The sequence below is a fragment of the Anas acuta genome, chromosome 2 (genome assembly GCF_963932015.1).
Source record: "Anas acuta chromosome 2, bAnaAcu1.1, whole genome shotgun sequence".
Lineage (NCBI taxonomy): Eukaryota > Metazoa > Chordata > Aves > Anseriformes > Anatidae > Anas > Anas acuta.
Window position 1 is genome coordinate 20521678 of NC_088980.1, and position 17222 is coordinate 20538899.

At 36.6% G+C, this 17222-nt stretch overlaps 1 protein-coding gene across 4 annotated transcripts in view; it reads right to left on the minus strand.

Moving 5' to 3' along the window:
• Positions 1-17222, minus strand: part of MALRD1 (MAM and LDL receptor class A domain containing 1) — a 263177-nt gene that overhangs the window by 46379 nt on the left and 199576 nt on the right. For 3 of the 4 annotated variants that reach the window (XM_068673784.1, XM_068673783.1, XM_068673782.1), the window contains 3 exons: positions 9325-9600; positions 1295-1420; positions 109-175 (listed from right to left, as the gene is read on the minus strand). In XM_068673784.1, coding sequence (XP_068529885.1) covers positions 109-175; positions 1295-1420; positions 9325-9600 — 469 coding nt within the window. Of the gene's footprint in view, positions 1-108; positions 176-1294; positions 1421-1900; positions 2049-9324; positions 9601-17222 lie in introns of those variants that run through there. The other variant, XM_068673785.1, reaches the window with a different exon arrangement.

Genomic DNA, 17222 nt, shown 5'->3' on the forward strand with positions numbered 1-17222 from the left:
TTTCTACTGAGTGTCATTTCAGTCCATATGGGGAAAAAAAAAATAAAATACTATTTCAACAGTTCCTTTCCCCAGTCTGAACTGCAGATCAATCCCCATGAAACTTACTGGCATAAGGGAATGTCATCTTTGATGATGCAGGTTCCTCCATTTTTGCAGTATTCTTCAGGACAAACTACAAAAATAAAAGTAAAAATTTCAATGGAATTTCCCATCTCACCCGAGCATCACCCTCATTATTATATTTATCATTCATTATTATATTTATCAGTCATTTATCATTTCATATCATGAAAAAAAAAAATGAATCCATTCTATTTACACAGTGTTTACAGTAACTGGTAAAATACAAATATTTTTTCCAGTTAGATAAATGACTGTCCAATACTACAACAATGTATAATCACAGCACAACAGTATATATTCTTCTATGGTTTAATATGATATTTATGCATAATAAAAGCAAATGTAATACATTAAGTCTAATTCTTTGATTTTTGGGTATATGCCACATAAAATCATTTGCTGAGACAAATAAATACAGTTTTATTCATTGTGGACACCTACAGTTTTAAGAAATGTTGGAAAGCCAATTACTTAAAAGATATGTTGTCTGAAAAAAAAATAGTGGAAGGTTTTTAATTTACTGTCATGAAAGTCTATGAATTTATGTTCTGTATTCTTCTACATTGAGCTAATTTCTGAATACATTCCTTTTCACTGACAATATTCTATATCAATCATATTTAACAAGTACATATTCTCTCTGCAATGTAAACTTGTTACATTTTGCTGTTAAAACATGATGTTTTCTCTCATATTCAAGAACAACCCCCCACACCTCCACATATATAGCAAAGACATAACAAACTTCTGGGCAAGTTGTTTTACCAATAAGTCAGAAATGCTGATTTTACCTAGGTGGGTTATTCAAATGGCAAAATCAAGAGTGCCTTAAGAGTGTGCATATTACAGAGACCTTTTATTTTATTTTATTTTATTTTATTTTATTTTATTTTATTTTATTTTATTTTATTTTATTTTATTTTTTATTTTTTTTTTAAACAATGTGTTTATAGCTAAAGAAAAGCCCCTTGTGCACATGCTAACTAAGCATGTTATTTTCTGTGTTTTTCTCACTATTACTGTTTGACATGCTCATCAGGCAAATTCATGCCTGATGAAAACTGGTTAACAGAGGGAATTCAGTCTAGTTTGTGGGCTGCCTCTGGTTTCATTAATAAACTACTGTATTTTTGTGTTGCTAATGACATTTTTATGGAAAACTAAGTACCTGAACAGCTGGACTCATCAAGACTGAAATCAATGCAGTCTGCAATGCCATCACAACGCTGGGAGACTGCTATGCATCGATTAGTTGACGCGCATAACACAGAACCATTGAAACAATCTGTAAGGGCTGGAAGGAAAAGTAACATGGCAGTTATTGTCAGCTATATTCCCTTTTCTTATTGTTAAAAAGCTATCAGAAAACTTTATTTGTACTATAGTTTATAATCTTGGGTCCACATGACCTTTAAAAGCTTTCGTCTTTAAAGTCATACGGCTTTATTATTGAGTAGCTAAATAGGTAAACAAACACAGAATACAGATGCTGTTTTTTCCCATGTTGTATTTGTGAAGGAGAGGGGGCATATTTATTTAAAACATTGAAAGAATAAGATGCAAAATGCCAATGAAAACCCATAAGAAACTATCACACAACATAGTCAACTCCCAGGCAATGTAGTTTTAAAATTATGAAGTTAATTTTTAAGCACAAAACAAAAAATTGACTTTGTATAGTTTCCTCCTAATACAAGAAACAAAATACTGAGATATATTTAATGTATAAAAAGCAGAAAAATGTTATATTAAAAAACTGGAACTTGCACACCTTTATTTTCTTGGGCACTCAGTTGTCTTTTCTAAATTTTTGCAGAATTCTTATGAAGGGAAAATCTTGATGGGAATCACGTAAGCCTCTGGGTACTGATTTATTACTGACTCACTGGTATACAGGAAATACCCAATAGTCCTGAATCGTCCTGTAGAGGATAGCATTGTTTTGTCATTTTATCTAACACAATATTCTCTTATGCTTTCTTGAAGTATTATTTTTAAATGCTTTCGTTTAGGTGATATGAACTGAAATCTTCCACTGTAAAACTAATCCAAATCAGAAAGAATTCTGACTCCATTAAAGTTAGATATATTCACATTAATTTTGGTTAGGAGAGAAAGAATCTAGAAATATTAACAATACCCCAGTACCAAATCTAAATTTCATACTACTTTCCTACTCCTGGGTTCTAGAGCCACTTTATACAGCAATGAGCAATCCAGCTTGAACAGCCAGGCACTTGTGCTATAGGATATATCTGTTCCACCCTTCGGTATAATCTAAATCACTGGCCTATGTACACTACAAGAATAAGCTACACTTAAAATGCTGCAGTTGGAGTTTAGACTGCAACAGTGGAGTTAAATCCTTCCTATTCTTGCCAGTTTTGATATTCTTACAGAATTATGAAATTGCTCATCTGATTAAGGGTTTGTGGGATCGAACCTTTTAATTATGTGTACTGACCATTTCATAGAATCATAGAATCAATTCAAGATCATCTGCTCCAAACATCACCCTACTACCAATGTCACCAAATAAACCATGTCGCTAAGCACCAGGTCAAAGAAAAATCTGTAGAAGACTATTAAATTTTGTTTCAAATTTTAATTAATCTTTTAAGAACTTAAAAGTTTTGGCTGATTTTTAAACAATCACAACAATGTTCTACAACTGGAGAAGTCATAATAGAGAAGAGGGAATTTGCTGCTGGTGACAGCAGGATAAAAAAACAAACACTATTATTTCCTTTTCTAGCACACATCCAAATGAAAGCTCTCTTTTACAATGCCAAATACATCCCTTGCTTAGTGAAGTCCACACTGTCACTTACTCATGGATATGACATTTTTCCAGTCCCTTCTGTTATGCATGTAGATTCTGTTGTGTAACTATTCCCTTGCTCTGTCTGCTCTCTGTTCCCTATTCCCTCACCCTTGTCTGCTCTCTGTTCCCTATTCCCTCACTCTTGTCTGCTCTCTATTCCCTTGACCACACAGTCTCGCCAAATAGGTCTTGGCAGACAGAAAAAAAACAACAGATTACAGCATCACTCCACTTATGTGGTGCTTTCCATGATCCACACTTGTAGCATATCCTACCATCTATCTCAGGATCTTGTCAGCTTTCCAGAATGTAACTGGCAGTCCCATGCCCTCTGCTGCACTTTCCTAACCAAATAATAATTTCATATTTACTTTGTATGCAATCAGATCCAAATCCTTGACAATCTTTGCAATTTGGGGGATGATGTCCCAATGGCATTTGAACTAGTTTTGTAAGTGTTCATTTGCACAAAAATACCCAGCCTGTAAATATAATTGCATGCTCAGACTAGAGCTTCAACAGAAACAAAGTTGGAAATTTGACATAAAGCATGTTTGTAAACTCAACAATTCTTTTTATGTGCTTTGTATGTGCTTTAGATACATGCCTGCACACGTATTTTGAGGAGACCACAAACGTGGATATAAAGTACTGTTTCTGTTTTGTCATGTATATTATGACTTACACAGAGATTCAGTTCCTGAGCTTTTACTTGCATTGAGGGTTGTGGTAAGAAGAGCAAGTGTCATTCTTTTTGACTCTTTTTTAATTCCCCTAGGCCTGGGCTGGCTGCTCTACTCATACTTGAAGTAGAAGATAGAAGAAATACTAATTATTTTTGGTCCATTTATAACTGTTGATCATCAAGGTGGTCTTGATGTATCCCTTAAGCCTGAACAAGCTTATTGCATTGAGATTTTTATACCACTTACAGAGGGAGCCTTCATAGCAATGGATCTGACTGCGCAATGCTTTGTACAGATCCAGCATTTAAGAGAAAAAGGATTATAACACTAAATTATTGGTGCAGAGGTAAGTAATGTTAAGAACACATTTTAAAGATGTTATTTCTCTCATTGCATTAAAACTAAAATTAATATTGATTACTGTTAAAACAGTTGCAAGTAGCCTCAAATTTCTCCTACTAATTATTCTTTACTTTTGTGAAAGGCCTTCAAGTGCTTTTGGGATAAAGATATTAAAGACATTAATAACAGTGAAGATATTAAAGTGAAAATATATTTTCACCTATACATCATTTCTCCAGTCTAAATTAAAACTCTCAAAAGGATAAAAATCTCACAGTCCGCTTATCATAGAATGGTTTGGGTTGGAAGGGAACTCAGAGATCATCTAGTTCCAAACCCCCCTGCCATAGGAAGGGACAACTTCCACTATACCAGGTTGCCCAGGGCCTTGTCCAAACTGGCTTTGAACACCTCCAGGAGTGAGGCACCTACAGCTTCTCTGGGCAGCCTGTACCAGTGCCTCACCACACTCTTAAGAATTCTCTCCTAACCTCTAATTTAAATCTCTTCCACTTTTATTTTAATACCATTCCCCCTTGTCCTGCCATTATCTGACTGAGCACAAAGTTGCTTCTATTTTTTTTATAAGCCCCACTCTAAGCACTGAAAAGCTGCAATAAGGTCACCCTGGAGCCTTCTCTTCTTTAGGCAGAACAGCCTCAGCTCTCAGCCTTTCTTTCATAGAAAAGATGCTCCAGCCCTCTGATCATCTTTGTGGTGCTCCTAAGGACCCACTCTAAAGATCAACATCCTTCTTGTGCTGGAGGACCAAGCCTGGACACAGTACTACAAGTGAGGCCTCACAAGGGCAAAGTAGAGGGGGACAATCACCTCCCTTGACCTGCTGGCCATGCCTCTGTTGATGCAACCCAGGATGCAGATGGTCCTCTGGGCTGCAAGCGCAGACTTATGGCCCATGTCAAGCTTTTCTTCTACCAGAACCCCCAAGTCTTTCTCTACAGGGCTGCTCACAATGAGTTCTCCACCCAGTCTGTGTTTTTGTCTGGGATTTCCCCGGCCCAGGTACAGCACCTTGAACTTAGATCAACCATAGTTGCACTTGTTGAACTTTGTTAGGTTCACACGGTCCCACTTTTCAAGCTTCTCTAGGTCCCTTTAGATAGGATCCCTTCGTTCTGTCATATCAACTGCACTGCTCAACTTGGTGTCATCTGCAAACTTGCTGGGGATGCGCTCGATCCCGTTGTCTATGTCATTGATAGAGATATTAAACAGTACCAGTCCCAAGACAGACCCCTGAGGGACCCCTCTCATCACTGGCCTCCACCTGGATATAGAACCATTGACCACTGCTCTCTAGCTGCAGCTTCAAGCCAATTCCTTATCCACTGGATTGTTCACATTTCAAATTCATCTTTCTCCAATTTGGAGATCAGGATGTCATGTGGGAATGTATCAAAGGCTTTGCAGAAGTCCATGTATGTAACATCAGTTGGTCTACCCTTGTCAACTCATGAAATTGCTTCATCATAGAAAGCCACCAGATTAGTGGCTTACTAAAGGCAGAATTTTCCCTTGATTAAGCCTTGCTGGCTGTCACGTATCACCTCTGTACTGCATTTGCCTTGACATTGCTTCCAGAAGGATCTGTTCCATGATCTTGCCAGGCACAGAGGTGAGGCTCACTAATGTGTAGTTCTCTGGGTCCTTCTTTCTATCCTTTTTAAAAATGGGAGTGGTTTCCCTTTTTTTTTTTCTCTCTTTTTTTTTTTTTTTTCCTCCAGTCACCAGGGACTTCACCTGACTTCCAGGACTTTTCAAATATGACAAGGAGTGGCTTGGCAGCTACATCAGCCAGTTCCCTCAGGACCTTGGGACGCATGTTATCGGGCCCTGTCCAGTTTAGTGAGGTGGTCTCAAACCTGCTCTTTGCTTACAGTGGGAGGGACTTGGCTCCCCCAGCCATGATGACCTGTAGATGACTACAGGTTCAGGGAAATGAGAGACATGGAAAGGCTGGCTGGCAGTGAAATCTGAGACAAATAAGTTATTGAGTACCTCAGCCTTCTCCATGTCTGTTACCAGTTCTCCCTTCTCATCTATCAGAGGGGGTACACTCTCCTTTGCCTTTCTTTTCTGGCCAATGTACCTATAGAATCCCTTCTTGTTATGTTTTGCATTCCTTGCCAAGGTCAGTTCCATCTGTGCCTTGGCTTTCCTGATCCCATCCCTGCACATCTGGACGGCATCCCTGTACTGTTCCCAGGCCACATGTCCCTGCTTCCACTGCCTATGCAGTTCCTTATTGTGCCTCAGTTTTCCCAGTAGGTTCCTGCACAACCATCCCAGTTTTCTTCTCACTTTCTTACACAGGGGGACTGAGAATTCTTGTGTTCCAAGAAAAATAACCTTAAAAAGTTGCCAGCTCTGTTTAGCTCCTTTGTTCCTAAAAACAGTGTTCCAGGAGATCTCATCCACTAGGTTTTTAAATAGCTTGAAGTTCATTCTTCAGAAGTTCAGGGTCATTTGTTCTTCACCATGCCCTTATTCCTTGAGATCACAAACTCAACCAGGGAGCACTCACTACAGCCCAGACTGCCTCCAATCTTAACTTCTCTAATGAGCTCTTCTGCATTGGTACACACCAGGTCCAGTTAACTCTTATTTTCTGCCTGGTCTATTATATACCACTTGAAGGTATATAATTTTTAATATTTACAAGGTAATTAAAATTTAACAGAACTACAACAAGTATGTTTTAGAGCACTTTGGAGTACTACAGAGAACTGAGAAATCATTGTTTATTCCTTGCTATTAGCACATGGGTTAGATGTTATTGCATCCTGTGGAAAATACACACGTTAATATACATGTATTTATTTTATACTCTTACCATTATAATCAACCAATTTAAAAAATAGATTAAATAGGTGAGATAAAGTGCTCTTCACCATAGTTGTCAGTGAGAAGAGGGATGGCCAAGCAGAACATCTATAATTGGAAAATAACTCCAAGATTTTTTTGTTAAAAGCAGCTAGTAACAAAGTCTACCATGTTAGTAAGTATAATACGGTATTAGTACTGTACAACTTAACTGCTGAGTAAATGCTACAGGAAATTCTGACTGCATAAATCTCTAAATCATGCAGAAAAGCATTCCTGTGGTAGAAATGGTGGTTGTAGTAGAGATCTGACTAAAGCATTTTTGTTTGTTTTCCTTTGTGCTGGCCTACTTTTGCACTTTATACTTAATTTTGGCAGGACATGGAAGATAAATCTCTCTGATGAATTCCTGGAATCAGAAGTAAGAACATTTTTGAACATTTATTGTTACACTTAAATGAATGAAATTGTTAAGAGACATGGCATACACATAATGGAAGATGTCAGTAATTCCCAAATTTAAAATTACTAAAATTATCAGGAAGACATGATCTTCACCAAGAAAATAAAAACCCACAGCCTGCTGCTGAAATCCTACTCTGTGTTCATAACTGCTTAAGAAAAAGAATAAATCAATTTCAGGTCTCTCCAAAATCTGAAAAGAAACCTCACAGTCTATTATTACAGTACATGTAGACTAGAGTTACTAGCACAGAACTCAATGATTTTATAGATTATGCAAATATTTCAATACATGTATAACAAATTCTTTTTAGTATATTTCCTTTTCCTCTCACTCATTTTCCCAATTGACAAACTTACATGGCATTTCACAAGTTAAAAGTAGAGAGCTAGAGATGAAATGATGTGCTTTCATAGCATATACATTTCGGTGAGAGAACTGAGTGCATGACAGGAATCATCTTTTCACTGATTCCATTCCAAACCACCACTAACCACTTACTTTTTGCTTTGCCCTGCAACCAATACCTTCATAGAAAAACACAAGTTGCTGCTTTTGTATTCCCATCTCATATTGTCAAAACTTACACGTTTGTATCCTCAAAACTGAACATTGGAGTAGCAATGTGATTACAGATGTGACAGAGTTCCCACCTCACATACAGTTCCAAGGTTTATAATAACTGCAGAGAATTTTTGTTCCTTGAATAGACCAGCAGTTCATTTCCCCTCTTTGTCTGGGCATTGCTTAGAAGTCAAAGGCAATGAAATGATATCTCAGTTGTTTGGAAGCACACATTAGCTACTCTGGTCTGGCATTGGGATGTATGTGTAATGGAATAGAGCAGAGAGGTCTCTACTAGAGGAGGGGCTGAGGAGGAAACAAGACAGAACGAAGATAAATTAAAAGGTGTGTATTTGATCTTTAGGGCAATTAGAATTTTCACATGCTTTTGGGGCACACAGACTTTAAAGCCTCTTAGAAAGTCATATTTTTCACCAACAAAACCATGTATACAGATAGGCTGCAAAGTCCATGCTATGTATACAGAGGCATTTTTAAAAGAAATTGCTTGTGTACTGTATATTCCTTAGTTTTGATCTAAATGATTAAAAGAACTGTAATTCCTAGCTTACTGGAAACTGATATATTACTATTTATTTATTTTTAGCTCTAATCAGGTGAAAAATAAAAAATTAAAAAAAAAAGGTGCAGAATTAAACATCCTATGTGTAAAAAACTATGTAGCTAATTATTTTGGCTTTCCTGTAATGAAACATCTAGTCAAGCACTGATACAGGCTTCCTATAGAGGTGGTGGATGCCCCACGTTTATCGGTGTTCAAAACATTTAGACAATGCCCTCAGTAATGTACTTTAACTTTTGGTTAGCCCTGAAGAGGTTACATAGTTGGACTAGATGGTCTTTGAAGGTCTCTTCTAACTGAATTATTCAATTTGGCTTCAGTTCATCTGCCAAAAATGAAACATTCTGAAATGGGCAGATGCTCACTTTTGTGTCTATCTGAAACTTCATGGTGTCTCTTTATAGATACAGTTCAAAGCCTGTTACTCTTGTTTTATTGTAGGCCATTCTCCTTGGTCAGGGCACAGATTGCTGCTACTAGATGAACAGACTTGCTTTTGAAATCCTTGAAAGAACAGGAGTTCTGTGAATGGTACTGAATTGCAGAAATCTCTCTGTCATATTGTAAAGACATGAGGCAATGAAAATGCAACTCACCGATCTATGGAAAACAGTGGAAATGTTTTCAATTATTAAGAGAAATACAATGCAAACATTTTCAAGCATTTGTCAAAGTTGATAGCCAGGGAGTAAGAAACCATAAACAAAATTGTTTGCAAATGTAGAGTGACTCTCCAAGTAACACATTATAGGCAATATAAACAATGTTTTTTCTTGACTAGGGAATAACGAATTCTACACTACATTATGTTGCTTTTTTTTCATGTCACTGTTTTAGGAAAGAAAGTTAGCATGGTAGCACAGCTATAGCTGTAACAATAAAACTAACTTACAGCAGCCAACTTCATCTTCGTTAAGGGGGCAATCAGGCACACCATCACATATCAGGAGGGCTGGAATGCAGCCTTTGGAAGGACACAGGAACTCCATTTGTTTGCAGGAGTTTGGAGACACAGTGGAAGGGGTCCTTGTGGGACAGTACATTTCATCACTTCCATCCACACAATCTTCAACACCGTTACATTTTGCATCAAGGGATAAACACTGCTGCACATATGCACATGTGAACTGGTTACTGCTGCAAGCTGGAGGTCGTGGTTCAGCTGGTCCTGCAAGGAAAAAAAAAAAAAAAAGCCGAGAAAGGAATATTTATTGGTTATCTTCTTTCAGTAATCACCTATACTGCTTCTGAGAGGCAGTATAGGCGCTGTTGGAAAGGCAGCTGATTTTGAATATAAAATCTTTAAAAAAGGTGAAATAACTTGTCCTAAAGGTCCTAAGCATAGAATGCTGTTAAAACACCCACGTTGTCATGTTGTACTAACTACATTGCTGCTGTTGCAGTATTTGGCTACTAAAGCTCAAATCCAGCATTTCTTCTGATCCCATTATTGCTTCTACCATGTTTGTATAGAAAGGTTAATACCAAAGTATTATGGAAACTTACCGGTATCAGGAAAAGGTTAAAAAATATTATTGAAACCCCTCAAGATCTTCCTCTATTTGTATATTGAATGGATAAAAAAATATTCAAAGATATTCATCATACATGGGTATGATCAACAAGAAATTTATTTCATACAAAGCTGTTATCCATAGTAATGTCTGAACCACCAGAAAAGTAAGAAACAAAGATTTTTTACTAATAATTTATTATCATTTGGATTCCGTAGCTTTGCTTGACTTGACAGGGAATTAAATCAAATAAATGACTAGGTAACATTTTCCAGAGCGCAACAAGACAAAAATTATTTTTAAATTTAAAAATTTAACTTATTCAGACAACTGACAAAGGAAGAAGTGTTCCATTTTTGCTTACTGGAAAAAATACTAGAAAACAAAACAAAACACAACTTTCTGCAATCATTTACACAAATTAATTGAAGACATTTAAGCTCCCCTTTCTTCCTACTAAAATCACTGCAACTGAATGTTACCAGTAGAAACATCAGAACTATTTGTGAAAGCTGAATTCTAAGAAACTGTTTATGCTGACCTTATGTTCTTCCCACTACCAGTGTCTCCCAGGGGAGAAATGTAACTTTTGTTGTTGTTGTTTTGTTTTTGATGTGCGGGGAAAGAAAAACCAATGTCTAGAATTTCATCATGTGCATTTAATCTTTTTCTAGGTCAATTTGTGACAGATGAGTAAAGAAACTATTAATATCAAAATATGAAAATCATAAGCAACAAGGGAAAGACAAATTTATGACACCACCTCTGAAAAAGATAGTATGATGCTGAAAGAGAGCAGATCAAATGCAAAAGTTCATGGGTGGGTTTTAGCTTGTCTTTTGAGAAAGTGCAAGCATTGCCTTCTGACCTCAGAAGTCAAATGCTACAGCTGCATGAAGATACGACACACTGTAAGGGGATATATGGATTTTTGCATTATTTTGCTACTTTTAATCCAATCAGCATAGGATTACGTACCAGGATGCAGATTTACAGTGGGAGAACTGTGGTGAAACATGCTCTGTTTCTAAAATAACTGCATCATGAATATCAATAGTATTTTGGCCAAAGATGAATTGATAATATATTCAGATAAACTGAATATATAATATTAGTTTACCATCTTGTCACTAGTAAAACAATTACAAGGAAGAAGAGCTCAAACTCTGCTGTGTAACGGTGACCCTTACAAGCTTAGCAATCCTTTATCTTCATGTTGAGTCAGATAATCACAAATGAATAGATTCATACAATATTCCTGATATCATTTTATACTAATAGTATAAATTCATGCTGCCAGAAAAGATGTATTTCATACATTGGTCATAATATGCACATAAAACAATAATGGATTTTGACACAGTAAAAATAATAACCTACTGATTTTTTTTTTTTTGCTTGTTTAAATTCAGAATTAAATCATAAATCCCCTAAGGGCATGTACTTTTAAAAGGGATGAAAAAGATTACATTCATGATGCGTTCTATAAATGTGTTACTCAAAAAATTACTTTCACTTTTCACTTATGCTACTTCAAAAGAAATATGAAAGTTGTCTCTAGATAGTTAATTATAGAAATTTTAATAACACACTGAATTTATTTATAAATGAAGTTAATTATTATTATTATTTTTTTTTTTTTTAACTTTTAGTCCTATGTTTTAGCAAATCTTTTCAAAAAAAAAAAAGAATTATTTTATAATCTTAGTTTGTATTTTCTCTTAAAAAAATAATGGAATTGTGATATTAGATAACTATGTTTTTATTTTTTTACCTCTGACCCTTTTCATCATAGTACCTAGGAAGTATTTAAGAAGTGAAAATGACTTAAGCTGCAGTCAGTTCCGCTAAGGGATGCACTTCTGCATAGTTGAGTTTTAATTTGCCTGGGCTTGTTCTGTTACAGTGGAAATTAACCCCACAAAACTTCTTATCAAATTGCAGCTATACTGTTAATACATTTCCTATGGTCACTTATTGCAGGAACAATTGTATTTATAAAACATTTGTGAGTATTTTTAACACAATTTGTTTTCCTATAACTGTTATATTCATTACATGTTTGCTAGTAGGTTTTTACCTGATTTTTTTCTGCAATAAACTTTTAAATTTATTCTTAAATCAATAATGCTTGAATGTGTTGTTACAAATCTGGTCTTGTGTGCTAAACTATCTTCAGGCTTTTGTAGCACTGATTTAGCCTTATAATCTCAATCATAAAAAGTACACATGCATGTAAATGACCCCTTACTAAATTCAGTAGTTAAGCAAATGCTTGAGTGCTTTATTAAATGGGGGATGATTATTTTTTTCTGTCATGATTCCCTTTTGTTGTTAGAAAATAATGTACAGAAACAAATTCTTCCTGACTTGCACACCAATTACTTTAGTGTGCAGTATTCACCAAGAGCAGTGAAGACGTCTTTATACTGAATTAAGTTACATTAGGGGTAAGGTTACCAAGGGTCTTGTTAACTCTGTTTTATGTTTTCAGTACATTCATAAACATTCAAAGCAATATCCTGAAACCAGCAAAATCATTTTGGATCATAAATAAGACAGGAACATACCTCAAAGGCCACAAGAATATCACCTTGTTTACTAAGTCACGTTACGTATCAGTTAGTTCTTGTCTACTTGGTTCACTATGAAAATTGCTCTGGACAACAGCCTATAAATTGTTATGATTGCTGTGATCTGCAAAAACTGTACGCCTTAGTTCAATCTAGTTTCCTTACATAAAGTAGGCAATATTTTTTCTTAATTATAAATTAACTGTGTCTGCTTTAAGGAAATTAAAATTTATAAAACATTAATTAGTATTTACCTAACAGTTAAAACTGACTAATTGGAAATATAAAAATCTAGAAAATCATTAACTAATTCCAATCTGAAAAGAAATTGTAAGCAACATATTGTTAATGCAAAACTAATTACTTGCATTTAAAGTTGCTATCTACGTAGCCATTTATATTAGGCTCATTGTTGCAGTATCTACTGTTGAAATGTTTCATTCTTAACAGTGGCAATATTCATTCTGTTTCCTTGCTACAGGGAAGATTTGAACTAAAATGTTAACACTCCAATATGGTTTGCAGGGAAAAATGAGCTTGCACTAATGACAGACTCATAATAAATATCTTTCACTGTCCTGAGTTGCACTCACCTTGCTCAGCCTTAGAAGCTAACTTTCAATTTCAGCATATACTTGAGTACTATATCCAGTCTGTAGATATATATGACAATTATGTAAACAATAGAATCTTTTTTTTTTTTTTCAGTACTAATTAGGCTATCCATCTGTGGGGCTCATGGGCCATTTCAGTAGCTTAAAATCATATGATTCAACAGTTGCCTAACCCTGGCATGCCAGAAAAATATTTCTCTCACCTTTCACCAAGTGTGGAAAAGATGTTCCCAATCCACCACTCATCTCCTTAGTGTTGTGTGGCTCTAATTTTCAAACCACGTTCAGGAGTGGGAGAGATATTGTACAGGTTTCTTTTTTTTTAAAAAAAAAAAAAAAACAAACAAAAAAACAACAACAACAAAAAAACAAAACACACAGTATCTATTTGAAGCTGTTTAAGGATTTGGAGATAAATCTACTGACAGTGGTGTGTTCTAAGGAACACAAGATAAAAGCTTAGCTTTCTGTATCCAAGCTGCATGATCACCGAAAACCAGGACTGGAGATACTCGGGAATACTGAAAGTATTATCACACAGATGAAAAGCAGACTAATCAAAAACAATTTCAGAGAAAGCAACCTCTGCTCTTTTGAACACTGTGTCTGGATTTAGATCTGCAAGAAAACAGCAGCAAATTGTTGAAGTTTCATTATAGCTAAGGAATCATGATATTTTAAGTAGCAAGCTCATAACATGTATTTATTTATTTTACTTTGCACTTTTTTTTTTTACATTTATTTTTATGTTGTATATGGTAAATAATCAAAATTAAAGGGTTTTTAAAAGTTCATATACATTCTACTTGTACACCATAAAAAGACATTTTAATTATGAGTTTATTTGGGTCCTAAAATTCTTTGTGAAAATTACTCATGCAACTGTGTTTGGTGAGTAATAACTTAAGGACCAAGAAATGCTACCCTACCAGCATTCTCACACATCAAAGAGAAATTGGGTAGCTGAGTGTGGTGGTTTCACACTGATGGCTGGCTAAACTCTACCACACTGCTCCCTTACTTCCCTTCCTCAGAGGAACTAGGGGAGAAAATACAATGAAAAAGCACTAAAGGGTTCAGATAAGGACAGAGAGATTGCTCGCCAGTTACCATTGCAGGCAAAACAGACTCGATTAACATAAGTTATTGTCTATTACTAAAAGACTAGACGAGCAAGAAATTAAAAGCAAACTAAAAACACATCCCCCCCCCCCCCCCAAACTCCTTCCCCTGAGTGGCACAGAGCAAATGGGGAATGGGGGCTGCAGTCAGTCACTAACAATTTCTGCCACTCCTTCATGGTCACTCTCTGCCCCTGCTTCAATATGGGGTCCCTGCCACAACATGCCATCTTTCCTGAACTCATCTTGCAGGGGCTTCTCACGGGCAATAGCTCTTCAAGAACTGCTCCCACATGGCTCCATACCATGGCGTCCATCCATCAAGAGCAAACTGCTCCAGCACAGGTCCCCCACGGGCGGCAACTCCCCCCAGACCCCCTGCTCCTGTGTGGGCTCCTCTCCACGGGCTGCAGCTCTGGCCCATGGCCTGCTCCTGTGGGGGCTCTCCATGGGCCGCAGCCTCCTCCAGGCCACATCCACCTGCTCCACCGGGGGCTCCTCCACCCATGGGGGGGCTGCAACGTGGAGATCTGCTCCATGTGGGACAGCCTGCTCCACCAGGGGCCTCTCCACAGGCCTCAGGGGAACTGCTGCTGCATGCCTGGAGCACCTCCTGCCGCACTCACCTGGGGGATGCAGGGCTGCTTCTCTCAGAAACATACAAACATACTTAAATTACATTAAACAAGACCTCCATGATATGCATTTATTTTCTGTCTTCCTTATTCAGATGCCAAGATTCCTGCAGAGTTCCTGCAGAGTCCTCCGTATATTCATATATCATCTATTAACAGTGAATTCTAATTAAGACTAGTAGACATTGGCATTAAAATCAACATCAGAAAGCATGAAATAATGTTACCACACACTATTATGCAGCATTAGCTCAGTTGTGTGAGAGCTTGCTCTAAAGTCCATTTAGGTAAATAGGCAGACATTGATTTTAATGGGTCTTGCATCAGACCCTTGAAAACTAACAACCTGTGTGATACATTTGCATAAGTAGTTTGCCTACTAAATCTAATAAAAACTGCAGACCTATTAACGGTAGCTAAAGGAGTCAAAAATAACCCCCTCCAACAGTTTCCATTAGACAAGAGTATAAATTAATTTCAGACCCAATCCAGTGCATTAATTAAGTTGAAGTAAGTGGCAGTCTTCACTTCAGTACACGCTGGATCAGGGCATGAAATCAGCCTATTCAAGGTGGCTGCAAGGAAGCAACCTTATTTAAAAAAAAATAAATACACTGAACTCGTTCAAATACTTTTAGAAGCTGTCCATGAGTCTTTATCTATGTAAGTAATGCTTCTGCAACAAAATAAAATGTACACGTATGTGGGGAATTGAGCATGGATAACTGAATATATAGTTCTCTTTCTCACTTGAGAATATAGAAGTATAGGGCTGGGTGCTGGAAAAGATCCCAAAAACTCTGTTACAAAGCCAAATTTAACAAATCCAGAACTTGTCCCAGTGACATCACAGTTTTATGTATTTGTGCAGAATGTATTTTAAAGGAACCTTATTTGCATAAGAGAAAACACATAAATAACATGCTGCTAGTAAAATCAAGCTATACAATTTCCACTCAGAGATCTACCACCATCTATGAACAGCCATAGCAGTATTTATCACATTTCTGCTAAGAGCAGTCCAGAAATCGCAAGCTATGCCTGTTATCATAATGTATTTATTAAGAGCAACAAAGAACTGGAGAAACTGTGAAGCTTTAGTTTCCAGCAAAGTGATAGGGGACAGGCTGAGTAGAGGAAAGAACAGCTGGTTATCAGGACAATTTTCATTGATGGAGCCGTAACACAATGCTATGCTTTTTTTTTTTTTCTCAGCCTAAATTCTAATGAAAAGCAGTTTGTACAGCTACAAATTTTTCATCACCTAATAAGAATCTCCTGAAGAAAAACTATGTTAAACTCTTCATAATTTGATAAATCTGAGCTTTATTCTAGATGACGAGAAAAGTAAGTCTTACTTAGTGAACAATCTGAGAATTTTCTTCTCTCCAACACAGTCTCGTGAAAATAATTATTTCCAATAGCGTTTTTTAATGAACAAACTAAATGTAAAGCATCATCTCTCTGATCTGAGTCTTTTTTTTTTTTTGTGCATGTGTGTGTAAATAAATGAGACTATTTTAAAACACTATTAATAAATCCAAAGACTTCAAAGACTTTTAATTTCTTAAAAAGCATCTAGCTTGACTCAGAAGATTTCAAGATTCTGGAAGTATAAGAATGCAGGGAGAAACTGGAGAATTTGGACAAATGTGTTTATTTATGCATGATACAACTGCATTCAGGACTTGCCACTAATTATGCTAGTTTATGTTCTGTAACTGTCTCATCCTAGAAATATTCCCTACTTCTCTTCCTATGAAATTTGCAAAAAAAATTGTGGCTTCACTGCCAGCTAGGCCTGTGCACAGGAAGATACTGAAATAGACTGAAGAATATTTCTAAGTTGTTATTCTGCACCATATATTTTTTTTTCTCTTTAAAAATGCAGAAATGCCCTATCTCTGCCAAGGGAAGAGGATCTAAACCACATTCTTATTATTTTCAGGGAGAGACTAGTTAACTAGAGAAACTATTCACAAATATCCCCAGTCCTCTATTACTTCTTCCTTGCTTCTCTCTTCCAGTCCTTTGACTCCCCCAACTTTCCCTGAATCATCTCTTGCCCTTGAGGAAAGAAACTCCCTGAGCTCTCAATCTGAGAGAGATTTCTGCTTCACTACAGCATGAGCAGACAAGCTAACAGTGATTCCCCTGGCTCTGCAACTTAAAGAAATCAGAAATTAAGTCTTCTCTACAGAGTTTTTCGCCATGATCTAATGCTGTAGTACGAGCAGCTTGGAGAGTTAACCATTCCAGTGTCTCCTGCAATCAGGCTCTGGGAGTTTCAGAGGTGGATTATCAACTCCCTCTAAGCTTTTGTCAGATGAGCT